The sequence below is a fragment of the Buteo buteo genome, chromosome 3 (genome assembly GCF_964188355.1).
Source record: "Buteo buteo chromosome 3, bButBut1.hap1.1, whole genome shotgun sequence".
In the NCBI taxonomy this organism is placed as follows: Eukaryota; Metazoa; Chordata; class Aves; order Accipitriformes; family Accipitridae; genus Buteo; species Buteo buteo.
In genome coordinates, this window is record NC_134173.1 from 6,114,758 (window position 1) to 6,142,156 (window position 27,399).

Here is a 27,399-nt window from a genome sequence, read left to right on the forward strand (position 1 = left end):
ATAGTTGAGAAATGGAGCATCAGAAAGCAATTTATAAGTAGATTTCCTTAAATGCTGCAAGAAAAATGGTTAATTTGTATGGAGCATGTCAAGGGGAAAGGGAGGAGGAATAGTTAATACAGTTAATATAGCGCAGTCTTCCTTCTGTGCTGACCTAAGAGCAGCTCTGTCGAGCAGGTTAGCTCTTCAGATGCATCGTTGGGTCTAAGTAGTTGACTCCAGGCAGTCTTGGACAGTCTCCGTGGGTAGCTGCTGGGGGATAACTGTCCTATACTTATGACCTTTTTTTAAGATAGAATGACTGCAGACATCGTTTTTTTCATGATAGCAAGATTTGGTGGCGTAGTGGTTTGGCTGCAGCTGTGCCTACACTGGGCAGGTTCTGAGATCCTCCATGTGCTTGGATTAAGGGGCCTAAATCACTCAGTTATATAGTCAGCTGCACCTAAATAACTAAGGACCTGCCAGCATCTAGACACTTAGGAGGCATCTCTGCTGTTTCCACTCCCACACATTGATTTCACTTTTGGAGGAGCTGCTCCCTGTTACCAGTGTAGCCTTTAAAGTGTCTTCAGAAAATGTTTCTGTGCCCTGCCTAAGACAGGGGAGTACGTACAAGGCAGGTTGTGCTTTTGCATAAACTGAATTTCTTTTCCTGGTGGAGTTCAGCCTGTCTCAAGTGTGTATGAATCAAACGTGACCATACCTATACCCTGTCTCCAGGGCTCTGAATGCCATACCAGGAGCACCCACCCTGGTGCTTTTTTAACTTTTACGCCTACTTCATTCTTAATTTTGATCATGGCTGATGCAATCCCAGACTCTTAGCATGAGTTTGGCTGGTTTCTTCCCTCCTGTCAGTTACTCCATCTCCACTGACTCCTTCCCTGTCTCTCTCAATGCTACCTCTATCACCTCCTTGAAGAAAAAAAAATATAGCCAGGTTAACTGGCTGCTGTGTCCTCTGCTTTTTGCAGCATCAGGTACCTTCTGCCCCTCCTCAAGTGATGGCAAAGTTACCCTTCTCTGACTCAGGCCCCTTTCCACCCTTTCTCCTTTGACTATGTTGCCTTCTGTCTCTTCAGTTGCTACCAACAGTCTGAAAGCTTCATCCCAGGTTCATGTGACTAAGCTAAGGTAAACATCTGTATGTTCAAACACTTACCCTGTCTTTAAGGACGCTTTTTGTGAAACATTGTGGGGACAGAGATGCTACCGAGCCACATCTGACTGCACAGACATCTACTCATTGACCGATAGTGGTCATTAGCTGGTGCTTCAGAAGCAAACTATTTTCACCTTGGCTGTTGAGCAATAAATTCTTATAAATTCTTTAGGGAGAATTTCTAATTAAGCATGATGGCTTTTGTTCTTTGGTAATACTGGCAAGACGACAAAGCCTTGTCAAATTATAATGACCCTCTGCGTGTCTTCTGCTGTGTATGGTTTACTTTGAAGCTCTAGAAAAGCAATGAGCAATTTCTTTGCACGTCCATTGGCCCTGCGCAACCGCTGTGTTACAGCCCACGCTTGTGAGATTAAAAAAAAAAAGAAAGAAGGAAAAAAGGAAAATAATTTTTAATAATCTCTGTTAATAGGATTTTCACGGGCATGCCCTGCCACCAGCACATATCTCTCTTAGGGCAGCTTCCCCTCCTGTTTTAGCCAAATAGAAACCTTATGTAAATAGGTGATATCTTCTATCAAATCTTCACCTCTTCTTCAGACATCAGAGAGATATCGGGGGGGGGGTTGGTTAGGAAGAAGGGGAGAGAACCTTGTTGTCCTGGGTTTCAGATAGTTCTTCAGCAAAATACTCTACACTGATGACTTTTCCCTTTTTGTTAGCTGTGTATTTTTGGTTTGCTCTGTGTTTCCTTCCAAAAGTTTGAGATGTTTGCTTTTGGGATTATGTCTTTTATGAAAATAACCAGGCTTCCAAATGCGGTCTGTCAAGCTTGCCAAGTTACTAGACATGCAGGTTGCCAGAGGAGTTTTGCTTCTCATATTGCCTGTAAGTAGATCAGCAATGTGGAAGCTTTGAGTTTTTCAGTGTCCTCAGCTCCCCTGCTGTATTTTGCTGAGGAAAGGTGAGGCAGTGAAATACAGAAGAGGAGGAATTTTTTGTCTTTCCTTTTAGTGACCTTCCCACGGGGACAGCAGCATAGTGCATAGGCACCTCTTAGGAGCACGTCTTTGGGGGTGCAGGATGGATGAAATGCCCTGGATGGATGAAATCCCAGAAGGAAGCTGGGACCGCTTTTGACTGGGGCAAGAGTCAGTCTGGCCATATGGGAAAGGAAAGTCCAAATGCTTGTGACAGTTAATTAAGGCTACACGACTGTGGGAATCGGGCTATTACGAAGTTGTTTAGCTCCAGCTATTGTGTGTTTGCATGATACCTATTACTTTTGGGGACAATGATTTTTCTTCATTATTGTTCTGAGAACTGTATGACCTCCTTTTGGATTGTCTTTAAGTAATTCCTAGCAAAATACATGTGTCCCAACCAGCTGGATAATCTGTTCAGTGTGACTGTTCCTGATGTGCTTGCTACAGCAATAGAGCCCAGAAGACCAGCAAATAACACAGAAAAAATCTCCAAAGGGAAAGGAGCAAAAAGACAGGCAAGATTTTAAACTCTCAAAATTGAGAGCACGTTGGGGATTGTTTTGCTTGTTATTATTGTGGTCTGTCCACTCTGGTGCTTCAAATTTTAGCGGCCCTGGTCCCTAAAGCCACGTAGTGTGGCTCGTTCGGTCGTTACTCTTCTGTTGCCGGAGGTGCCTTCCTGCAGCACGTCTTTATTGAGGCAGTGGATGCTTCTTGACAAATATCTGTTCACTCCCCGCAAAAAAATAAACAAAAAGAATAAGGAACAAACCCAAACCTGACCACCACCTGTGATCTGTTAGAGAGCGCTTCTTTAAATGCTTATGACGGCTTGCAGGTTTGCGGGTTAACAAACCCACCCATAACACACAAATAAACGCCCGTCGCCAGTGGTGATTTCCATTGTGTTGAATACAAGCCGGTACGAGCGCGGGCATGTTATAGCTGCCTTGCATTTGCTCATCTGAGACCCAGGTGACCCAGTTGAGGTCTGCTGATGGGTGGGAAGTTATCCATCGGGCTGAGTGCTAAACCCTGTGCCCGGCGGTCCGTGCTGTGGCACTCGGCAACAGGTGCTGGCTGTAGCCGCGGCTGGAAGGCTGTCAGGTCATGCTGGAGCCTGGGTTTAGCTCGTTTATTATAGGGACTTTCGTCAACTGCTACCGATCGTTTCAGACCGCTTTGTGATTCTCGAGGGATGAGGTTGCAAGTGTAGTTCATGAAAATTATATTAAACTGATCAAGCAAAACATGAAGCTTTAGAGGGAGTGTCTTATGTATTGCATCTACGAACTCCAAATATTAAAAGGAACTGACTTAGTGACTCATCTTTTCATGTATCATATCATCCATCGGATAACGGCATTTCAGAAGCACAGGAACAGGTCAGATTATTTTGATGTCTTCTGCAGCATGCAACATAGATTTCCTTTCTCTTTTTCCCCCGTCTCTTCCCTGCCTCCAACCCCATCTCTGTCTCTCTCTTTTCCAATTTATCTGGATTAAACAAGTCTCTGATTATTCTTTATGCCACTGCAAATAAAGTCATTTTCAGAAACAGATGTCGAAAGAGCCCAGTGAAATAATCCTGGAGGCAGATGCAGTCTTCCATAAGCTGCCAAGCGCATGGTGCAATCAAAGTGATGAAACAAAATGGAACAGGCTGCAGAAAAAGTAATTAAATTATAGTTCCATTGTAGAAGCACATTTTAAAATTACTGAGATTCAGAGCCCATAATGCTGGTATTATAGTTGAAAGAATACTTGCCATGGGTCATAAGCATTTTTTTTAACAGTTATTAATCATGCTTGACTGGAAAGACATGTGTAACCTACAACAAGCAGTGGCTGTAGTTGTGCCAAAGGAAGCTTTTGTTCCCTGAAGAGAATTGTATCAAAGGCCAGTGTGTCCTATTATTACGTGTGCAATAGCAAAGTGCAGAATCTGAAACAGGGCTTTTCAGATTTCAATACAGAGCACTGGAGGGGAAAAAAGAAAACAAGTATTGTATCTTTTTGAATACTATATGACCTCCTTTTTCTCTTACCAAGTTAACTTACTTATTGACTAAATAATAGTAAAAAAAAAAAATCTCTAAAACACCCCTCCTCTCTCTAACTGCAATAACAATAATGCCAGGGCTCTTATAAAAACAGGGAAGAGACAGAAAATGTACAAAGTCTTGGAAACTGGAGATTCAAAAGACCTCGTCTGTTCACTCAACTCTGTTTCCTTTCCATTACAAAGTGAGCCTATAGAGGAGCAGATAGAAATTTTTCAAAAATTTTTTTTCCCGATTGTCAATATCTAAATGTTCTGTGGGAATGTGTTGATTTCCTTATTTAAAACATTAAATTAAAGACTTTGATAGTGACTGTCCATACTGCCTTTGCAAAATTGTAAAATTGTGGCATTTTGGTTTTCCATTGCAAAGAGATGTTTTTACTTTGAGATATATTATACATAATAGAATATAAAACCAGCAAGTTGGAGTCTGTACAAAAATTTAGTTGTAGAAAAAGAACTTCTTTGGATTGACAAAAAATATTAAAACATACACAAGCACACATACTCACAGACTCATACACTAAATTGTTTCAAAATTTGATGGTTTTGTTCCATTTGGAATGAAAGCAAACTTTGCAAGGTGGAATTCCCTACAAAATTGGCACACTATGTCTAAATTCTGTTTAAGACCTGATCCTGCATTCCCAGTGCTGAGCGTCTGGGCTGACTGCAGTGTATTTCTTATAAGGCTTCCAGGAAGCTTTCTGCAACCTTTCTACATGGAAACACCAGGGGCATTGCCGCTTCTGGAACATGTCATTCAGCCTGAGAGATACCCCAAACTGGTTTTGGGGGACAGATTTAGCTTTAATTTCTTCTTTTTTGAGTAATAAAGTCACCCTTACATCAGCCAGCCTCACTTGCAGCATCCTAGTTTCTCTCGTTTGCTTTGGTTCCCTCCAATATCAGTAGCCTTTTTCGAATACTGCCTCGTTTGTTGGTGGCTAAGATCCACCCCCATCTTTGTATCATTTTCTGTTAGTAGTTTTTTCCACTCTCCTCTCAATGAACTCCCACTTTTTCTTTTTTGTGGTTTTTTTTTTTTCTGTGTTTATGGAGTGTCCAGATCCAAATATGAAGCAGGATATGGTTATGTGAATGTGGTTGCTTCCTCTTCTCCTAGTATTGTAAATATGTTGGCATACATTTTTTGCACTGTGTTTCTTTTTACGTTGTTGTCTTCCTGCTCTTCTCTTTTATAATGTCCACAGTCCTTCCAACTGACTGTCGCTAATGTGCTGCTAATGCCCTCCTCTAGTTATTGATGTAGATACTACCAAAACGTCAGTAATGCTTTTTTAGTTTTTTATTTTTATTTAATAGTAATCTATTCCTCAGTATGTCTCTGGAGTCTCTGCAATAAACCAGCAATTACCTTCTTTGATCTTTACTTTTTTTTCTTTCAAATGAGCAAATGGACCACTTCGTGGTCCCAAGTCAAAATTGGGAAGGTAAGGGCAGCATCAAATCCTTCGCACTAGCACAGGTCTTGTTTTGTTTTCTTAAAGAACATAGGACCAAATTCCACATCCAGTTATGTCCGTGAAACCGTTAAAGGCAGCGGGGTTGGGTACGAGCAATAAAGTTACTGGACCAGCTGGGAAAAAAACCGGAATGTTTATCCTAAGTCTGCTTAAAGCACCTTTTGGAGGGAGTTCCTCCAAACACGGGGGCTTTTTTAGCGATTGTATCAGTTCGCTTCCAGAGCCCCCACGTCTCGCTTTGCTCTCTCGTGATGCTGGCTGTGACCCCCTTCTGCCCACCCACCCGCCGCCAGCCCGACTGGGAATCCCTCACCCCCGGGTTCCCACCAAAGCTTTTCCTGCGGTGGAACGCATACGCGTATAGATATAGCTATGTACGTACGCAGGTATTGGTAAGGAGAGGGACTGAAGGGTAGACAAAAGGACAGATACTTCGTGAAGCGCTGTTTCAGCTGAGTAATTTGGTGAAGCAAATGAGTTTATGCAAAAAATAGGCTCTTTTCTTTGTAAAGGTTGCACGGAAGTAGCAAATGGATAACCTCAGTGCTGCTTTTTCCCAGTGCTAGAGCAAGATGCAGTGATTCACTTTACAGCTGGCACTTGGAAGTTATTAATAAATAAACGATTTGATTTTTCTTTGCTTTTGAATACTTCATCAATTAGACTTGCTTTGAGTTTTAAAGATTCTCCTGGTTTAAATCAGTGACAAAAACATTGATTTAAGTGGCTTAAACCTTGGCATGTGTTTGGTGCTCTACTCTGAGTATTGACTGCCCATAAAAGAGTCGTTTATTGTGGGCTGGTTGTTGTTTTTTTGGTTTGGGTTTTGTTTCTTGTTGTTAAATCTAGTTTCAGATGAAGCTCTGGGAACATACTAGGGTTTTTTACCCACCGCATAGTCTTGAGTTTCACAGTGAAGTTCTTATAATGCTATATGGTTTGACTAACCACCAGTGATGGAGAGCTTAAATATTTGCCTTGTGATCATGACTTTTGAAGGCAACAATTCCAGCGACCTGGCAGGACATTGCAACTCTGCTTTTTCTTTTCCCTTTTATCCCAGTCAACGATGGAAGTCTTCGCAGTGCTCAGCCATGTTTGCAGCTGTTACAGCTGTGCTCCTCCTGTTGCATCCGTTTCTCTTTCTCCGACAATTCCAAATCCACCCTTGCCTCAAGCGAGCACGAGCGTGGTATCCCAGAAGGGAGCCACATTCCGGAGGCTAGTACCAATCCCCTTGCAACAGAAGGATGGGAGCTCATCCTCTTCCCTCCCTTAGCTGCTGTATGAATTTCCTTTTTTTTTTTTAATGAATATTTATTTTATCCATCTAGGGAGTTTGAATGGTTTTTCAAATCACAGCCTTGTAAATAACATAAGGTGATTACGAAGTGATGTTTTTGCTTGTTTGTGTCAGAGATTCAATTATATCAATATATAATATTTTTCTGTTTAATAAGGTGAAATGTATTAGTATCATTAGCCTCTTTTCCCTAACCAACAGCCATGTTTTATACTGGATTGAGTGAAACAACTGACTCATGTTTATCGAACCGGATATGTCTACAAAAATTTAATTACAAATAGGTTGGACAAATATATCTTCTAAGGCAGATGTCATTTCAACATTGATGGAATTATAAAAACATAAATATATTTAAATATCTGCTTATTCTGTGCCCAGTGGGTACATACTTGATGGGTTAATGTTTCCCACTAGAGAAGCTCCCATATTTATTGGACCATTCTACTGGTTTGGGGCATTTTTCCCTTTGATCAATAAGAAGCTATCTGTACTCTTGTATGTATTAGCAAAGAAAATTATAATTCCTGTTTACATCTGTGAGACTGTTTTCACTAAGGATAAAAATGTCATTTAAAAAATCATGCTATTCTTAATATTTGCTTATTGGATTATGCCCCAGCAATATTTTAACATTTGTCCACATCTGTTGTGTAAAAAATGTACCTTGCTTATTTTCCAGCATTTGACCGTATTCTATGTATATATGCATACTATATTAAAGATAAATATATCTTTTTACATATGTAAATAAATCTTGCTCACTTAAAATATCTTGGAAATAGACGATGTGAATGATTTCTCTGTTCTCTGAGATTTTAAAAAATGGAAAAAAGAACATCTGTTTAGGCTTGACTCTCTTTCCTTTGGTGCAAGTGCATTTATTTTTGAATCAACAAGCAAAGTTTGTATGCCCCAGAACATTTTTAGTTGTTTTATTTGCTTTGAATTAAATTAAGGTAAATTTACAATTGAAGCATTGTTTCAAAATAAAAATATTTATTATTATTATTATTATTATTATTATTATTATTATTATTCATACATTTGACTTCGGGCCACAGGGATAATTTAACAGATATGACACACATTCACAATGTTTGGGTCATCAGAATCTAGGTTTTTTCCAGGAGCAGGTGTGGACTGAAAATCTGTTCTTATGGGGTAGGCCATTCTTGTAAGCATCTCTGTGCTGGAGAGATGACTCTGCTGCTTTTGGTGGTCTGTTCAATTTTTTCCCCATCTTCACTGTGACTTGTATGTACATTTCTCTGTTAGATTTATTATCTCAGGCCATATGGAATGATTAATGCAAGTTAGCTGGAGTGTCTGTTTCTTGGTTGAACATAAGTAAAGCAACATTTTTATTTAAAACTTGAGCAACATAAAAACAAAGATCGGAGCAACATGACGCTTAACTTGTGGGGTTTGGAGCCACCGGATAAAGTGGCAGGTGAAGCTGATTTTGTGCTCAAAGCTATGATTAGAAATCATTCTTTGGTAAATAGCTGGTCTACCACACGCATATATTGTCTTTCCTGATCCTGCAAACTGCCAGGTCCATGATAAAGCTTACAGTTAATTGCACTGTGTGCCATTAGGAAAGGAAAGAAAGCACCTTCTGCTCCATCCTGAACTCGTCATTGAATCCTCCTGGAGAATATTTGTACAGAATAATTTACGGCGGGCTGCCACAACTTTCTTATTTGTGGAGGATTTTTTGTTTCATTAGTCTAACGTGGCAGCTTCCATCTGCAGGAGCTTTTAGCTGCCTGGCTTTTTCACATACACAGAAGAGCTAGTTGGCTAGTGGATCTGTACAAAATATGGACATGCACACCCTGCTGCTTTTTTTTTTTTAGTTCATGGCAAACTGTAAAGATGTTCTCTGCATTCCTGCTAAGGTTATTCTTTCTGGAATAATTACAGAAAGGCAAAAAAAAAAAAAAAAAAAAAAAAAGACTTAGAAAGATAGAAGAAAGGCAAAAGAATTACTGTGTTTTCCACCTGGAAATTACTTACTCCCCACAGGATCCCAGATCTGTTTGGCATTTGCTGAAGGCCGTTATACAGCTTTTCGAGATTTCCTGAGACTTGATTTCCAGGCATTTGATAGCATTTATTACCTGTTTGACATGTGATGTTTTCTGAAGGGATAACTTTCTGTATTTTGGCAAAGTCTGTAGCTGTCTCTTCACACACAGCATAATATTTTTATATTAATTTATATTAGGTAAGTATTTCATCATTGAATGTTGATATTAGGAAATAGTTTTGTGAACAATGGGGCAATAGTCTTTATTGTGCTTCTGTGAGTTTTCTTCCTGTACTAAAGTCATGATGCCATATTGTTTACTCAAAAGGCTTTACAGAAAATGCTGTAAGTAGAAGCGTCAATAAATGTTACTGTTTATTTCCTTTAATTATTCAAAAAGGCAGCAACCAGTGTCATTGGCTGAAGCATATGCTTTTTGACCAGCATGAGGAAAAGTGGTCCATTTAAAGAGTGGGGTTCATATATGTCAAGTTCAGCAGCTAAACATTCATCAGTTGAGAACAGAAAAAAGAAGTCTCTCATCTTTTGCTGTTCTCTTCAAAGGATTATTTGACATCTAGTGATCTTCAGCAAATGAGACGTTAGTCGTCTAGAGTAAGGGCATTTCTCGTTTTAGGGAGAACACAAAGACAGCTTCTTCTATAGATAGGATAGGTTCTTCCTCTCACAAGATAGCGTTACATATCCCTCAAGGAAAAACTAGTACCGCTTTACATACTTCATAAAATTACATTTGAAAGGCAGCACTCCTGGAGTCTTGCCAGTTTTTACACTTGCTATTGCCTTCAAAAGTTGTTCTGCTATTTTTTTCAATCTGTTATTTCTTTATCAGTTTCACTCCTTTGCCAAACCTGCTACTTCCAGATATATGTAGTGACTACAGAGCTTAGCATATCAGAGATACAGAGGTTTTTACAATAATTAGTAAAAGGAGCACATGGGTTGCTAAGGTGTGTAACTGTCTTGTTGGTAGCTGTTAACTCATGGAATAATGTGCTGCTCTTTAGTGCCCTTTGACTTTTGAGCTCATATTTTACTACTTTTTTTGTAAAAGAGATATTTTCTATTTCTGTTTGTAAACCCACTTGCTGTCCTTTCAGTGGTCCATGTTCAGCTTCCTTTCCTGTCGGTTAATTTTTACGTAGATCTCTTTGAGCATGTGATTTATGAATTTCCTTTCGTTCTCTCTAGTGTTTGTTCAAATTTCGTTCTTGAGCTATTCCTTTATCTTCTTTTATCTTTTTAGTGAAAACTAGCTGACACACACACACACACGCTTTGGTCTGCTAACACAAAGAATTAATTTTCTCAGTTCTGGATTTTTGGATCCATCCCAACTATCAACTTACTTAAAATGGGCCATGATATGACAATTTAATGGAGCCAGGTTCTGCAGATCTTGTTCACTTCATTAAGGAGTTAGAGATTAACATTAAATCTATTTTGGGATATAAATGATCAAGATGTGAATAAAATGTATAATCTCATTCCTTTGTGTACAGTCCTCTAATAATTTGGGAGACAGAACTGGTAAAGTAGAAAGGTTAATACTGCACCTGCTTCTTTAGCTATTGTTCATTAATCAGATTCCCCTGGTGAGCTCTCTGTGTAAAAATGGAGTGCTTCAAAGTGTGATTTCTCCTTTTCCAAATAGTTATTATTGGGAGAGAAATCCTTTGAAGAGTTGTCATTGTTATTACCGTTAAGTTATTGTGGGCATCCTGTGAGCTTTTTGTTCTTAGTAACCTCACAGTGATATGGTTTAGTAACAATAAATGTCTTCATCCTTCAGTTGACACAGAAACTGAAGATGTGTATGTTTAGCAAATGGCCAGTCGTCGTCTTTTGCTTCAGCTGAGACCGTAAATAGCTGCTGATTGTTATCACTTTTCACAGTTTCTGAAAAGAAGTTCCTTGAAACAAAATAATACAACTGGAGCTGGTTTTGCTTTTGATTTCACTTTGGGTTGTGCCTTTTTTTTTTTTTTTTTAAACTTCTGCCAGTGTTTTTCTGTATAATTACACTGTTTAGTCCTTTGACATCCAGAGATGCTACTTTCAAGTGAAAAGCCATAGATAATAAATGCTTAGCTTATCAGAGAACTTGAAAGCAAAGTAGTTACTTCTTCATTTGATAGCGTGAACCTTTCTGTGGCAGACAGCTTATTTTTAATTTTAAACCTTACCTATACAGCTGAATCTGTCAATTTCTATTGATAATGTCATCAGTTCTTATGCTGTAGTAATTTTCTTATGTTCCCTTCGGTCTCCTTCTCCTTTCCTATATTCCCTCCAGTTTAAATGAAAGACTAAAATCACGTAAGTAGCATAAACCTGTCCCCGAAGAACTCCGCTCTGCTGAAAGCACAGGTCCTTTCTTCTCGTGATGATCCCTGGCAGTGTGCTGCTTCCAATTCCCGGGAGGTCTCCCTCCACCTGGAGGCTTCTGATCAAGAGCACTTAGCTACAGCCTTTTCGTGGCTTCCCGTGTTTCAGTTTTCTCTGTTCTTTTTTGTTCACTCTTACTATCTTTTTCTTCTGTTTTTTGGTAATAACACTTTTTAAAAAAAAAAGAATTCTTGCTAAATAAACCAAACTCTGAACTATTTCTTCAAAACATCAGTATGTTACTGTCCGACTTCCAATTCTTCATAACTCCTGATAATTCTCTTTGTCTTCAGGTTACTCTGCTCGCGTCTTAGTCCCCTTGTTCAGCTCCTGTCTTTGCCTGCCCCCATCCCTATGGTTTTATCATGTGCTTAGCTACCCCTCCTTTGGGATGTTTCCATGTATTATAGAAATGACAGATTTACTGTGAGAGGCTGGATGTTCTTATGTTTCCTTTATTGAAGTTTTCTTCTTCTAAACCTACCGATACATGGGAACTAGATGACTGAGTTTGTGTGTCCTCATTTAAATTAGACATGGCTTCTGCTGAATGTCACTATAATTTCCCCCATTCCTTTTTCTTTGTTAGAAATGTTTTTTTCTTCCAGTGGAACAACTGGAATTTGGTTTTTTGAATTTCATCTGTAGATTGTTCTTTGCTTTCTTCATAATTACATCTTTCTGTTGATGGTGATGAAGCACCATAATTAGGTTCAAGAGTCCCTTTTGAGCTCAAGCACAGGGAATGCTGTGCTGGGTGCTCTGACCAGTTTCATCTTTCCTGACAGGCTCAGATTTAACAACCATACGATCAAGACTTCACGTTTCAGAGCAGGCTTCCTCCTTCAATGTTTTCGGGTGGTTCTTGCTTCCACATTGATTCTTCTCGCGTGATTCTCCATATCAGCCATCTGAAGCTTCATTTCTCTCTTTCTCCCTGCCTTTCTCCTTCTCTCTGCATCTCTTTCCTTTCCAGCACACCTCTGTGACTGGGCAGCTCCATCCCATTTCACCATGTGCACACTCTCTCTTTCTCTCCCTCCTCCCTCTCATTCCTCTGGATCTTCCAGATGAGTAGTTTTCTTGGCAGATTCACGGATGTCAAATAATTTATTGTGGCTTTAAACTCAGAGATCAATTGCCTGATGTCCACCTTGGTACTAAGCTGATTTTATTCATCTTTGGCATCCCTGCCCGTTGTGGAGTCAAAGGCTTTCTTATCCTGCATGCCTGAAGTGGTCACCTTAGAGATTTAAAACATATATTTTTTTTTTTTTTTCCAGCACTGTGCAGCCATATTCTCTGCAATGGTCTGCTTATTTTCTTGGGAGGGGATTAGTAGGCATGAGGGGTAGGAAGAAAGGGGGTCATGAGGTTGACTTTCCATGGCTTCAGGCAGCAATTTCACACTACCCCCTCAGCCACGTGGATTCCTAACCTCCGTGTGTGTGCGTGCGTGTGGGTTGTGGCACTGCCCTCTGGCTGTATAGTTCATCTTGTAGCTTTTATTAATTCAGTGAAATCCTTGAGAAACTGTGTTGTTCCTTGTGGTAGTCTGATGAACACGTGGCTTAGGTGCTTGTTGTTTTAGTCGCTTAATCTACCAACGATTATTGAAAAGCCGTGTTAGAGAATTGATGGTCCTTATGTAATGAACAGTGAGCATATAGGACATGCCATTTGATGCCAGCTTGGGATAGCTAATATTGAAAGTGTATAGAAACGCATACTTACAGACAAAAGGCATTGGCATAAGACTACGTGTCCATTTTATTGGAGTTTTCAAAAGGTTGTTTGGGGGTTTTTTTTAATGCATATAGATGCCTTTTTCTACCTAAAGAGAAGTTTTCACTTTTTACATGATAAACAGCAGTGGAAATGTCCTCAGAAGTTCACGCTCCGCCCCACAGGAGGCAAAGATCTGCTGTTTGCTGGGAACTATCTGAGGTTATCTACTTGCCTTCGTTCCCTGGGCGTGATTTTTTTTTTGTTTTGTTTTTTGCTTGTTACCTGGAGCTGCAGAGCCCTGGATCTTGGATTTTGTGCATTCTGGTCCATTCCCCTCCCAAGGTCAGAAGGAGGATGTTGTCCAGCTGTCCTCCTGTCGTTGCCAGCTCTCTGCTGAAGGCAGACTAAAATGCATAAACCCTCACTTCTAACATTCAGCTATGCCATTGACTGTATCAGTCTGTACGATGCTCTCTGCTCACCTGTGGAGTCCCCTGACTTTCCTCTGGCATCAGGAAAAGCGTGACATATCGATTTTTTTCATACTCTGAGACTCAACGCTCCCAGCACCCGGAGTAGCCACGAGACCTCATCACACAGAGCTTGAGAAAGGAAAGCCTCACGTATTTAGCTTTCTCTTTGCTCACAGAAACACACGCGTAAGCCAGGAACATAGTAAATTGTTCGAAACGCTGATTTTGCAAAGGAGAGGGAAATTATCTTACTGATTTAATATTCATGATGTGCTCATATATTACAGCAGCAGGTTTATAAATACATAGATGTATTGCTGGCTGGTAGGAGGCTTTGTAGGGGAAACCATTCTCTTCCTTGTGCCGTGGTCTGACACCTGCATGCACACAGAGATCTAGCCCGGCACGTGTTTGCAACGATGCCTGCAGAAAAATTTGCTGTAATTAGTTAAAAATAATAAAGTACAACAATGCATTTTATTTTAATCTGTCTTTAAAAGTGAAATACTCGGGTAATTAACAGGCATGTAGGTTTACTTTATAAATCTGTAAATGTTTTGCCGGAATACGTGGACTCTCAGGACAACTGGGGCAGTTGTAAATGACCTGGCATAGTAAAAACTTTTCTCTCTTCATGGTATATGTATAGGTTTCTTGTATTCTTCCTTATCATGTGAGGTTGCCTTTTTTAATTCTTTCCCTTTGTATCTCCCACAGCTGCCTAACTCCTTGCAGGCACACACGCTCTCAGCCCTCCCCCAGACATCTGTTCTCTTTCTCAGTACCAGGTGCCAGAGTTTCAGCTTGTTGGGAGGTGGGGCAAAGACAAAATCCTTTAAAAAAAATTAGATGGCAGTGATATTTTTAACAGTATTTGTGGTGGAATTTCATTTTTCACTTCTGGTTTTAAAAAGAACCCAAAAGGCTTTAGCTAAAAAACACAGATTTTTTTTATTATTATTCCCACCCCCTCCCCGCCCCGGTTTTCTCTGGAAATGGTCAGGCTCGGGTGGTGGTGGGTTTGTTTTCTAAGAAAAGGCTTTCCTCCCAAATTTTTCCCAAAGTGAGCATACTGCTGTAACGTTGCAACAGTAAAAGGCCGTAGCAACTGTAAGCCTGTATCTAGTCTGGGATTATTTTTCCCACTTGGGAATATATTTCATTAGAAACATAGCTGTACCTTCATCGCTAAATTTTGGTCCACAGAAGGTCTTAAATACCTTGCTTCTACTTGAAACACACCCGTTATGTGAAATCTTCCAAGCATACCCTAAGGTACCATGACTTTCTAGAGATCTCAGATGGCCAGTATTCCTCCCATAAAGTCCAGAACGCTGCGATCTATTCTACTGTTTATGTACCAAAGTGTTCCTGTTTGGCGTTTGGGTTTGGGTTGTTTTTTTTGACAGAGCCTTGGGACATTTTCCTTTCACTCTCCTGCACACATGGTGCATCAGAGACATGGCCAGGCTGCTTCTGTTTTCTGCCTTCTCACCCAGGCACCTTGCTTTTCTCTTCTGCTTTTCTCCATCTGGATAGGTGATATGGGATGTAAGTGATAAGCCTAGAAATGTGGAATAAACGGGATTTATTTCAGCGGCTGTGGTCTGGGTGGTGGAGCGTATGGTATAAAATACACCGAGTCCATGCTGAGTTAGGGAAAAGCAACTTTGGCAATGGAGCAGGTAGGCAGGAGCTGCTCTGTGGTAGCAACTAATGAATTTGCCTTTAGGAAGGAGGAGTTCAAGTTGTTCTTTCTCCCTCTTTCTTTTCACCTCTCTTCAAGCATGTTCGCCTCTTATTCTTGCAGTCACTGAAGGCACAGAAGGTCTCTGTGGCCCTAAGTACTTCTGCAGAGACTTGAGAGAAAACTCGGCATCTTCCAGGGTACTTCCCAGCAGCAAAAATATCAGGAGTGGCTTGGCCACTCGCAGGCTCAGGCTGAAACGAGAACCATCAGCCACCAGAGGAGTGACTGTCCGGGATGGTCTTCAGATAACGCACAGAGGGCAAAATGTGTAACAAGGGGACATGACAGCCAGCAGATTTAAGCCAGATGAAGTGGAGCACTTTTTCCCACACTAATAATTAATCTGTGAGGCCAGAACTTTCAGAGACCAGATGTATGGATTCAAGAAGGGATTAGACAAATTCACGCTCAACTAAGATGGGCTTTACCTTGGTCTAGTATGTCAGTGCTTAGTGGCTCTTAAGATGGAGATTAATCAATGGATGAAACAGTCTGCATGATACTACTTCTGGTGTTTTTAGGGGAATGATCTCGTAGGTCCCTCCAGTAATTTGGTCCCATGCCTGAGCAGTCTCTACAAGGGGACAGGAGCCTGTCACCCTGGTGAGACACCGCTGTACGCTCCGAGCCACAGAATGGTTGTCCCTAGGGGTGCTCGTTAGCCAGTGCCCAAGCCAGTCAAATTTTTGGGAAGCTCCAAGGTGCAAAGCTAACAGGGTTGTCATTAATAAGGGATGGTTACTGAGAGGCGTGATGTCTGTTTAAGGGTTTTATGCTCTATAAGATAGGCCTGGAAAGGACAAAAGCGAATAAGGAGTCTCTAAGCCTTTTCTACTGGGGAATTTGCCTGCCCTTGGTACTATTCCTTCCTGCCCCCATTTTTGTTTGGACTGATAAATGTTCTTGCATGACTAATCTCATAACGCATCTTGTTTATCCCTTCAAAGCCAGTCCTTGCAGCTTTCATTAGCATTTTAGGATATTTAGGACTTTGTAAATGACTGAAAATCTGCAATTTGTCATTAGGAATTAAGAAAAATCTTTCTTCTACTTAGGTCTAAAGCTTGGCTTTGGTCTTTGAGGGTCTGAGCCACCTCTGGGCCTGGTAGACAAAACCAAAGTCAGACAGTGCCCAGATTTACAGCAGCAAGTGGCTCTTAGTTACTCAGATGTCTTTGATAATGTGTCATCCACTGTTGCTGGCAGGGATCAGTGTTTAGGCTCAGAATTAATTTCTCTCTAGCTGGAGAGAAAACAAAAATATCTTGTCTGCAAGAGCAGAAAGAGAAAGAGGTAGTAACAGGGAGAGAAATGAAAACAGCACCAGGCATGTGTAAAAATGCAGAGATATACATATATATATGGTTAACAAAGAGAAAATGCTTTTCAGAAGAAAACGCTGTATTTCACTCTGTTGTGCTCTATACTTTCAGCTTCGAAATACAGGAAGTTTAAGAGAATTTTTAAGGTTTCAAAGGGGAGTTTATCTTGTAATTGGTGAAGGGCTAAAGAGTTGGTCAGGGAGGGATAATAATCAAAGGAGCCTTTTCAGCACTAAACTGTAGTCCAGAAAATCAAAGGGAGGAATGTTAATTGGTTTGTACAACATGATATTCTCAGTTCAGAGTAGCTTCAGCTGCTCAATGGTACTTTTTCTTTTTCTCTCCCTTTCTTTGTAGGTTGATTAAGTGAATAGAAGAAAAAAAGAAGAAAAACGAAGCTGCTTCCAAGTATTGAAGATACAAGGCCAGGATGAACACGAAGGACACAAAAGTGACTGAAGGAGGTCTCAATGTCACGCTTACCATACGCCTTCTCATGCATGGCAAGGTGAAGCATTTACTGTCGCCACAGCAGTTGCCTGTATATTGAGCGAGTGTGTGCAGTTACCGTCAGAACCTGACGGTGCCGTTAACAGAGGGTCTGCTCCTCCTCCTCCTCCCACTTGAGTCAAAACCACCGTTGCCATCACCGAAAAATCACCCGCTGCCTTCCAAGGCATCGCACTTAAGTTTGCACTGCAACCCGAGTTCATTGGAACGAACCCCGCCTGTAAAAAAAACCCGTTTTGAGCAGATCCGGCGGCAAAAAAAAGAGTTCTTTCATTGATAGTTAGCCAAATGTGGCCGACCCTTGCATAAGGCTGACCTGCATACGGTTTGCCTTTCTCATAATTTGCTGCATTTTGCAGGGTTTTTTTAAGGTACCAGAACATTGACTTGCGTGAAATAACTGACACAGAATTACTGTCTATTTCTGTTGAACGCAAACGGGATAGTTCTTCATTATTCCGATGTAACATCTTATTAGAGCGAACCCCCTGATATACCAAGCATTCATCCAGGTCCCCTGCGGGTTTGTTTTGGAAGGTTGACTGTCATTTCGTTTCTGTCCAGCGCAGCACTTAAGCATGCAGATAAGTGTGAAATCTGTGCCATGGACAAAGTGCCAATTCAGTATTGTCAGACTTAACAGTCTGATAGCTGTTTATTTCACATTGCCAGATCACAAAATGGGCTTTTAATTAAAAAACACAATTCATAGGTTCGTTTGTATTGTTTGCATCAGGCAACAGCGGGCGTTTTTAGGCTTAATGAATGAATGTTATATAAAGGAGGTGGTTTTGGCCCTTTCTTAACAAGGAACAGTGAAAATATCTATCTCTATATATATGTATCTCATTCTGGAGATCAAATTTGTATATATCAATCTAAAAAGTATTTTTACTCCTAGGATTTAATTTAATAACTAAAAATATATTTACATTTTAAAACAGCGCATGCTTTCAACCAATGGCATGAACACACATACGATATACCCATAGCAAAAATAGGAGACTAAGGTATCTCCCTTTGTATTTTACTTATGGAGCTGCTAAGAAGTATGAGGGGGTACAATTTAAGTTTGCAAATGAAGAAAGTCAGAAATTAGGTTATGTCAGATCAAATTATGTATTTTCTCAGAAATAATCTGTTTTGTTTGATTTTTTTTCCCCTGAAATATTCAGCTTCAGGCAGGCATCTGGTGTGTAAAATCTGCATCTTAAATAGGGATCTGTCAAACAAATTTAATAACAGTCTCTCTTAACAAACCCACCTAAAATCTGTATGCATGTCTACACTCAAAATTAGGTCTTAAGGGTTGATTCTACCAGGTTCTGATCCCAATCCAGAAAAATGTTTGAACACATCCTTATCCTGGTGGGTACATGTAGCCCTACTGGTTTCAGTCAAATTCCCATGTGCTTAGGCGTGCTTTTTTTCAGCCTCTGTCAGACATATCTGCTTCTTTCAGAATCATGCTTTTAAAGCAAAAATCAAATATCTGTCATTTTCAGGACATTTTAGTTAAAGTGCGGACTAGGGGGTTTTTTTGAAACAAAAAAAAATTTTGAAATCAGAAATGAAATTAGAAAAAGCTACTTTTCTGTGTTAAACATCAATGGTTGGGTATGCAACCACTTTTAAAGATAACAGATGTTATGTGTCCAATCTTCAATGCATATGTAGCCCCAAGTGTCTAAATTAAGCCCATAAAAGCTATGAAGTTCAAATTTTAAACGGGAGTATACCATGCATCCTCCGTTAACAAGGCACAATGGGTATACTGTTAACTCTACTACGCTCTAATCACGTATCCTATTGTGCCTAAGTATTGCAAAGAGTACGTTAAATCAGAATTTATTTTGGTGATAAAAGTCAGACCGTTATGGTTTCTTTGATGTCATTTCTGTGATTTAGAAATGATAATACGGAAGAATGAAGGATGTCTGAGTCAATATGAACTCAGTGTGAGAAGGTCACTCTGAAAGCTCTGTGTGCCTCTGAAAAAGAAGAAGAAACATTTTTCTAAGGCTCTTCCTTAAGATTTGTTGTGGTAATGACATCGGTGGAAATTGCTGATCTTTAATTAGTATTTCTAGACAAAACAATTAACTGAAGCAGAGCTGGAGCTGTAAATAACTGGTCATAACTTGAAAGAGGGGAATTAAAAGGTGGTTTTTAAAAATAACAGTAGCAAACTGGATTCAGTTAGATAATTTTAAAGTAAGATCATTTTAAATTTATTTATTTATTTATTAGCGTGTTTCATGGAAGTATGAGGGTCTGTCGCCACTGACCTTAACTCTGTCTCTAAACCTTTATTACCAGTGTACCTTTGCATAGGGAAGGTCTATGTGCTTTGTGATATTTGTATTTGTTTTGATTGAAAGTCCGTAACTTGTGCTACTGTGCTTAGTTATCTCGGCTGTAAATCCTGCAGACTTAGGGAATTTTGGGCATGAATTTTTCTTGTGATTTGTATAGGGGCTTTAAGTCAAGGATGGACATCTTAATTAGGCAATTAAGCTAAATTCTATACCTGCAGACAGAAAAATTGGGATTTGTATGAACGGACAGACCTCTGCAAGAGGATAGGGAATAAAAAAAGCATCTTTAACAACAGCAAACAAGGCAAGCGGCAAAAAAATCAAAGGCAACATTAGCATCTGGTGAAAGGAAAAGAGATGGGAACAGTCCCGAGCTCCGGAACAACCCAGGATCAGTGCTTCCCTGCGGGTGGGACACCTCTCCTCAGCACCTTTGCTTTATCGTGCTTTGGGGAACGAAGCGGCTGTAGGTCCAGCTGAGCTCCGGCAGGGCTTTGCGCAGCATCCTTCGGAAGAGGCTGGGATGGCCGCCTGGAGGACCAGCTCGGCCGCTTTTCCGCAGAGTAGCGAGATTTGGGAGCAGCTGGCCGGTGACAAGGGAAGGCACAGCCTTGATTTTCTCAGGGCAGAAAATGTGATCTTAAGGGAAGGCACCAGGGTTTTTTTTCCACCTGTGGAAGCAGCAAAAAAGCTCGTGCAGGCCCAGCAAAAGGCTAACCACTGCGCGGTATAAAAGGTTAACCTCGGGGTAAATGTTTCCAGGGCCTGATATGAAAGGTGTCCTCCTGAGCCAGGACTTCAGAGAGCGTGTGATGGTGTAAGATGAAAAGCCTAATTTTCATCTTACGCTGTGTTACATCAGTAGAAAGGCTACGATATGATAGTGCGACGGCCCTGAAGAGAAACCAGGAGCAACACGGGACATTTGTCGTACTTTCCTGCGATGAATTAGAGGGCAGGTGTTAGGGAGTACGCGACAAGGACAGGCAGCGCTCGGGTGTTCTTCACATCCACAGAGAAGCAACTGTCTCTGCAGGGAATTTTAAAGGCAAAATTAGGAAAAGTAGTTAGGCGGATGTGTGAGGAGGGAAGGAGGCAGCCCGGGAATGCTGCACCATCCCTTACTGGAGGCTTTTAAGGACAAGTTAGACAAAAATGAATATACCCTGTAAAGCTGCCACGGTACTGCAGCCTCTGCTGCTCGGGACCTTTCTGACCGAGTTACCTGAATGCTGCTCCGGAGAGGGCAGGAACGGAAGAGCCTTTTGAAACATGTCCAGGAGCTGGGTGTATAGGGTATATTAAATAATGCAGAGATGCATTTTCATCTTTTATTAATGAGAAAGATGCAGCACATTAAGAAATAAAACTGTTTCATGCATTTCAGTAGAGAAAAACAGGGAATATGGACTGGGGCTGTTTACATTGCCCTACTTCCGTATTTTCCATCTAATTCATGCTGTTTCTTGAAGGAAAATAAGTAAAATCACTGTGTAGGGCAGACGAGTGAACGGGTATGGATATTTTAGTACCTTTGTCTGCTTTAAAAGTATAATTTCGGGGCAGGATTAGAATATTGCAGGGATTGCAAGATTTCTGCTTCCAGCAAAGGCAAAAGTGGCAGCATTTACCCGGATCAGATCAACATTTTTGAAGGGCTTAACGAACACAAATTGAGTGTGTGTGCATTCATGGGCAAACAGTCCCCAGCTATCAGATCTCTCTGTAAGGAGAGGCAGAGCTCAGGCTCCAAAAGAAATGTACCTTTTACTTTTTCTTCCTTTTTTAATTTTTATCAAAATCAAACTTCTTTTGGCTACCTGCATGTTACAGGGTCTTTGATGGAGCTCGATGTTTCTTATCATTATTTGCTCACTGTGTGTTGAATTTTTTATTCCCGTAGCTTGTGGCTAGTTTTTTTTCTTGCTTACTGCCACAGGTAATGAGGTTGGAAGATGGTAGAAAATTGTAGCCTTGCCCACAGGTATCTGCCAACATACCTTAGTAATTGACATCTACAGTGCTCTTCTTCGAGTTTTGGTCAGTTCATACCCAGAAAGAAATAACTCTTGAAAAAGCACCTACTTTGACTATACTGGATAATGATTACATGATTTTGGACTGGTTTGGATTTGTACACAGCCAGTGGTAACAGGCTGATTAAGACCCTAAAGACTCACCATTAAAGGTTCATTTTAGATGTGGATGATAAAGAGACTGTGCTGGTAGAAAGATGTTAAATTTCAGGAAAGCAGCTTAATGGAGATTTAAAAGTCGGGTCCATGAGGTGGAACAGGAGAAAATGTTCAAATGTGCCAGCATGGAAAGGGCAGCAGGGTCACGAATCCACTTTGGTTTCCATCTCATAGTGGTGGCACAGGAGTTTCTGTTTCCTCCCTCCAGTACAAACCTGCAGAAGTAAAAGTGCAGCGTTTCCAAAGACGCCGTGTGAAGGTGTGCATCGATGAAACCATATTGGGTGCAGTGAAGTCTGCAAGACACCTGTGTAGACTGTATTAATACAGTGAGTCTGAGGAATCTTTTAGAGAAAGGGGAAGGAGTTCAGAAATAGGAAACAAAATGGATTAATAAAGTCAGATGGTTAGGAAGAAGGAGGAAATCATTTACAGGTAGGACGAAGGAGGGAAGGGAAAACTGGCAGGGAAGTAGGACTCTTGCCAAATACCGAGAGGTGTAAATTGGAGAGTTGAGGCAATTAACTGGAGAAGGTAATTTAGAAGATACATGTGCAGTGAGAGAAGGAAATCTGGAAAGCATAAAAGGCTGAAAGGCATCAGATGCGGCAGTGCCTAGAGAGTGGCACATTTGGGATACGCTGAGTTGGAAAGGAAAGCTATTGCAGCAAAAGCATATGCAATTTTGGATGTATAGCATTGGTGCATCGTGGGGCAAAGAGAGGGTAATTACCTTACTGTTCTTCTGGCAAAATCACACCTGCGGTTCTGTGCTCAGCAGCAGGTGCCACGTGTGTGAGTGATGTTGAAGATGGAGCAGAGAGGGAATTTGCAGAAAAATAACAAAATTTTAGGAGGCTGAGGAGACTGTGTCTAGCTTTCTTCAGACATTCTCATAAATACCTGGAGAGCATAAATACGAGTGTAATGGGGTGTCGTTATTTTGAATGATACAAGTGCTTGTGGCTGGAAATAATGGGATAAAATATATTTTTGAAAATAAATCCTAATAAGGGAGTCCCAAGAGAAATTCCTGGCATTGAGATTTTTATGAGGTTCTAGAAGTCTCCTAAGCAGATTTTAAACATGTCTGGGGAAGAGCAGCACAGGTATTATGTAGAATGTGTAATCTGCTTTGATGGAGGAAAGATACTATGACTGAGTGGAGCTTTTCCTTCCTTGATACCATTTGCTCAATGGTATGTTTCTCATAGTTTCAGCAGTAGTGAATTAGAAAAATAGACCTTCAGTCAAATGTTCAGGTTTGGACAAAACCTTGATTTTTAGGTGCTAAACTTCCAGTACTTAAAGCTTAATTTTAGTTGTCCTGAGGAACTCTATCTCCCAGTGGTTTCAGCAGGATCAGTGGGTGCCCTGTGGCACTGGAAGGACTGGTTACGGCGGACTTACATCCAGCTTCAGTGGTCACTTTCAGACATGTTGGTGATTATTTTATGATGCTATATATAGAATTTTTTGCAAGAAAGAAAATTTAGGATTATTAAGGTGATTGCTCACACTTAACAGCACAAATATAGACAGAATAAAATCATGGAGAAAACTGCCTTTTCCATCAGTATAGATAATACAGTTTTAGCATCAGGGATTTCTTTTAGTGACCACTTTTTTGTGTCTGCTTAATAGCCCCCTGAAAGACTGTAAAGCAAGTGCAGAAATAATTTTTCCCCATCTTGAAGGTAATGCCCTTCTCCTTCCCCGTTTTTTTCTTTATTTTTTACTTATTAAAATACAGAATACAACAAAGTAGCTTTAAGAATCACCTTGTCAGTAATTCAATCCAAGCAGTAAAATGCCAACCAAGCCAATGTTTGTGCTGTTCTTTCTAGTTTCCACGAACACTGTCAGGGTATTATGAGGATTGACTGTCCTGCCTATTGCTATTATAGTTCTTGTTTTGTTTGTTTGCATTACTGTGGTACCTAAGAGCTCTAGTTATGGAACAATACTCTGTGTGCAAATACACAACACAAGATGGATCTCCTCTTAGTGTGTGTGTAGTAACAGCTGAGAGTTTCTCACTAGCCTAAAAAATCAACAGAAAGGACAGAGGTCTTAGAGTGCCCAGGGGCTGGGGGTAGTGTCCCCAAAAATGATCTCCATAGCCAGATTTCCCCTCTCGTGTCAAACAGAATCTCCTCACTGGTCCACAGCTGTAATGAACTGAGATTGCAGAAGGCACATGCTGTGCTTCAGCATCACAGGCAGAGGGACAAGCAAAGGAACAGAACTGGGTTTGGGGTTGGTTTTTGGGGGGGAAGGCTGGGAGGTTTAGTGTGAAACTGGATGTAAATTGGTTACCCAACTGCTATCAAAAGGCAAATGAGAAATGCCTATTGGCACAACTGCCTCAAAATGGTCGGTGGACCTGTGGAAGATTCATAACTCTGGCACCTCCATCAGAAAGAACATAATTTGAAGGTGTCCTCATACACTGCCACATTTGTTAGCATGAGATCTGTCTCAGTAAGGGCTTGGACTGCAGTGCCTTGCTAAATTAGGGCTGTTAGCATCAGACAGTGACTACTGAAGCACCACCTAGGAACATGAGATGAGATCTCCCATGTCAGTGAGGCTAATCCCACATAATCCCAGAACACAAATCAGACTCTCAGTTTATCCGAGGCAGCCATTTGTTCCCTGAGGTAGACACGTTACATCATGTTTCCCAAACCTGACTTTTCTTCCAGTCTTTGAAAAATGCTAATGCCCCACATGCTCCACGCAAACACATTGTTCAGAACATCTTCATGGAACGTGTTCCTGGGGTCTTCTATGCAAGCGTATTCAGGAGTTTATACAAGTATTGGCAGCTCTATCCTCAGAACAAGGCGAAGAGAGAGAGTTGGGTTACGTTATGCCTCTTTATGGGTGAGATAACGACAACTGGTGCTGGTCTAGAAAACTTTATCAGCACAGATGTTGTTTGCTGTTGCCAGGATCCCTCCTTGTCTTGTGATAGATGTGCTTCCCCACCATGGAAGGCTGTATTTCTCTCCTTTCAATGCTTTTCTAGCAAGGTTTTTTGCTTGGAGAGCCCTACTGGTTCTACCTTATTCTTGCTCGTAGAAAGCAGGTAAGCGTATGCAATCAAAGCGTTGCCTGAATGAATTGCAGGCTTTAGGATGTGACCTGTGCTTCGTCAGATGCTTTGGGGTGAAATACAATATTCTTGTATTATTTCTTAAACGTGTTTTCCTTCTAGACGTGGCTTTATCTCAGGGCTGCTGTGAGGTTAGTGTTCCATTCGCCCTGTAGTGCCGGTAATAGAAGCTGCGTGCCCCACAGTAATAGGGCAAGGCCTGTGCTTTTCTATGGACCTGGAATAGCTACCTGTTTTGTTTTGATTTCCTGGGACACAGTAATTATATAACTAGCCTCACGCTTAGAAAAATGCTGGAATTTCACCCATTATGTTTACGGATCAAAGGTTAATCTTTAAACCAAGGTTTGTTACCATTTGTTAAGCCTCTTGTTTTCTTAACATGACTAATTTCTTTCTCCTGTTATTCAAAAGGCACACCAGATAATTGATTAGGAAATAGCTTTCTCTTACAGCCTGTTTTATGTCTTTGTTTAGTCATTCCCACCATCAAGAGCCCTGGGAAAGCCTTAGCTTGCAGACTTCTCTGCTGCCACCTTTTGTTGTGTTGGGGCTGCCTTGCCCTCACCACAGATGACGATGCAAAAACTGCAAAAATAGCTTTCTGCTCTTCGATGGGCCCACCGCTCCCCAAGTGTTCGTTAAGAGCAAAACTCATCCCATTCATGCGAATATAATGTGCAACTAATATTATATGTTGCATTTCAGCATGAAAGAAAGCATCCCCTGGTTTTACCATTGCTTTTCCTCAAGTTATCTGCGATGAAATGGGTGGTTGGCTAGCAATATACTTTATCAATACCGAGCAGTCTTCCAATGTTTCTTGGTGAGGTTCACCTCTTGTCGTTTTATCTGTTTTATTAGAAATGGTGTACTAAAGAAAATCATAGTCATAAATGAACTCAACCCGCCCTGTCCTGCTTGAGATAATGTCACCTGGAGATATGCCCTTTGGAAGGCATTACCTGGGCTGGGTACTCAGCATGATCTGGAACTCAGGCCTCTTTGATGAATCTCAGCTTAGGCACCCCAAATTGCTGTAATTTCTTTATGCACAAATATATAAATGTGTGCGTGTGTATATGCATATGTATCAGTGCATGTAGGCGCACACACACATTTGCAGCTTTTTGGAGACATCCTGTTCATCCAGCACGGTTGCTGTGTCGTATCTGGCTGTTTATATGTTGAGGTCAAGGAGTTTGGGTCGTGCTTTTAGCTCTGGCATCAGTCTGCTGGGTTGCCTTGGACCTGTCTTTTGCCCTCTGAGCTTTAGTTCCCCCATTTAGAACGTCTTTTTTTCTTGTGCCCTGCTCTTCGATCAGCTGTTGAAATGTGATTATATGAAACGCAGTAATTGTTATCATATAACGTATTTTCCCACTGTGTTTACGCGTAGACGGTTAGTCAATAAATCAATCTGAAATTGATCATAAATACTTACCTTTAGCTTATATTCCTGAGCACTGGAAAACAGCAAATAGTTCCAGAGTTATTAGTATATTCTAGCAGGCAATTATTTGCTAGGACAGCTAAATCAAACTCCTGTCTGACCTGCACTGAGGCTGAATTTGACATCAACCGCAGGATTCCTCCCACCAAACATCAGGAATGTTAGCGTCAGTCTAGGCTGCTTCTACTGCAGATGGAGAAAGACAAAACCCTCGGGAGCACACTTCTTCCCTCCTCTTCAGAGCAAAACATCCTCCGTTCTCTCTCTCCCTGGACCGCAGAGGAGGCTGTGTGCCTGGCTTACACTAGATTCCTAACTTCTAATGAACTGATGTAGGTGACAGACCTCCCATCCCTTCAGTCTTACGCAGTTAACTACAGCACAGTTTGGTGTCTGGCAGATCTAGAAACATTTTCTGAAGAAGATAAAGCCCTCAAAGTAACCTTGGCTAGGTTATTGGTAAAACTTGAGTGTCATAAAAATGCTGTTAGGTATCTCATTAAGCACAAAACGTAATTTAGGGTGATATAAGAATCTAGATGAAACAAATATTGGACTGTATAAAGAAACATTAAAGGTTTGATGTATTGGTAGCTTGGAGAATGAGGTATAAAGAGTCTTCCGATTTAATCTGTGGCTGAAGTAAGTTTCTCATCATAATTAAAGACATGATCTGTTGTCACCTGTACTTATGAGAGCTTTCCTAGAAACAGCTGAGGCCCCCCAAAAAGTCTGAAGTGACCTGTTTAGAACCGTTCTAGTTTTGGGTTGTTTTTTTTTTTTTTTTGTAATTTATATGGATCAAAAATTCTGGAAAAAATAGGAATATCCGTGTAAAGTTAATGTTTCTCTCTCCCCCTATGCCCTTCCCTCACACTTCCAAGCAGTATCCCAGCTCCCAGTGCAGGGGGAGAGGTGGTGTTTGCCTGGATGTTTTGAAACTACCTTCTTATGGAATAAGCTTTAAATTCACCCTTTGAGGAGGGGAAGGCTTGAAGTACTCCACAGCATTACAGTGACATTTGCTAGCATGTTGCAAGGAACTAGTCACCAGTCTGACTGAAATATTTTTTCTCAGAGGGATTCACACTGTTCATTTGCTCAGTTCTTCAGCAGCT

General features: G+C 40.8%; 1 protein-coding gene across 8 annotated transcripts in view; it reads left to right on the plus strand.

Annotated features, from left to right (window-relative positions):
- The window catches only part of LOC142028843 (poly(rC)-binding protein 3-like), a 522,814-nt gene that overhangs the window by 443,094 nt on the left and 52,321 nt on the right, over nucleotides 1-27,399 (plus strand). For all 8 annotated transcript variants that reach the window (XM_075022739.1, XM_075022740.1, XM_075022732.1 and 5 more), the window contains one exon: nucleotides 17,042-17,192. In XM_075022739.1, the coding sequence (XP_074878840.1) occupies nucleotides 17,115-17,192 (78 nt within the window). In that variant the 5' untranslated portion in view covers nucleotides 17,042-17,114. The remainder of the gene's footprint in view (nucleotides 1-17,041; nucleotides 17,193-27,399) is intronic.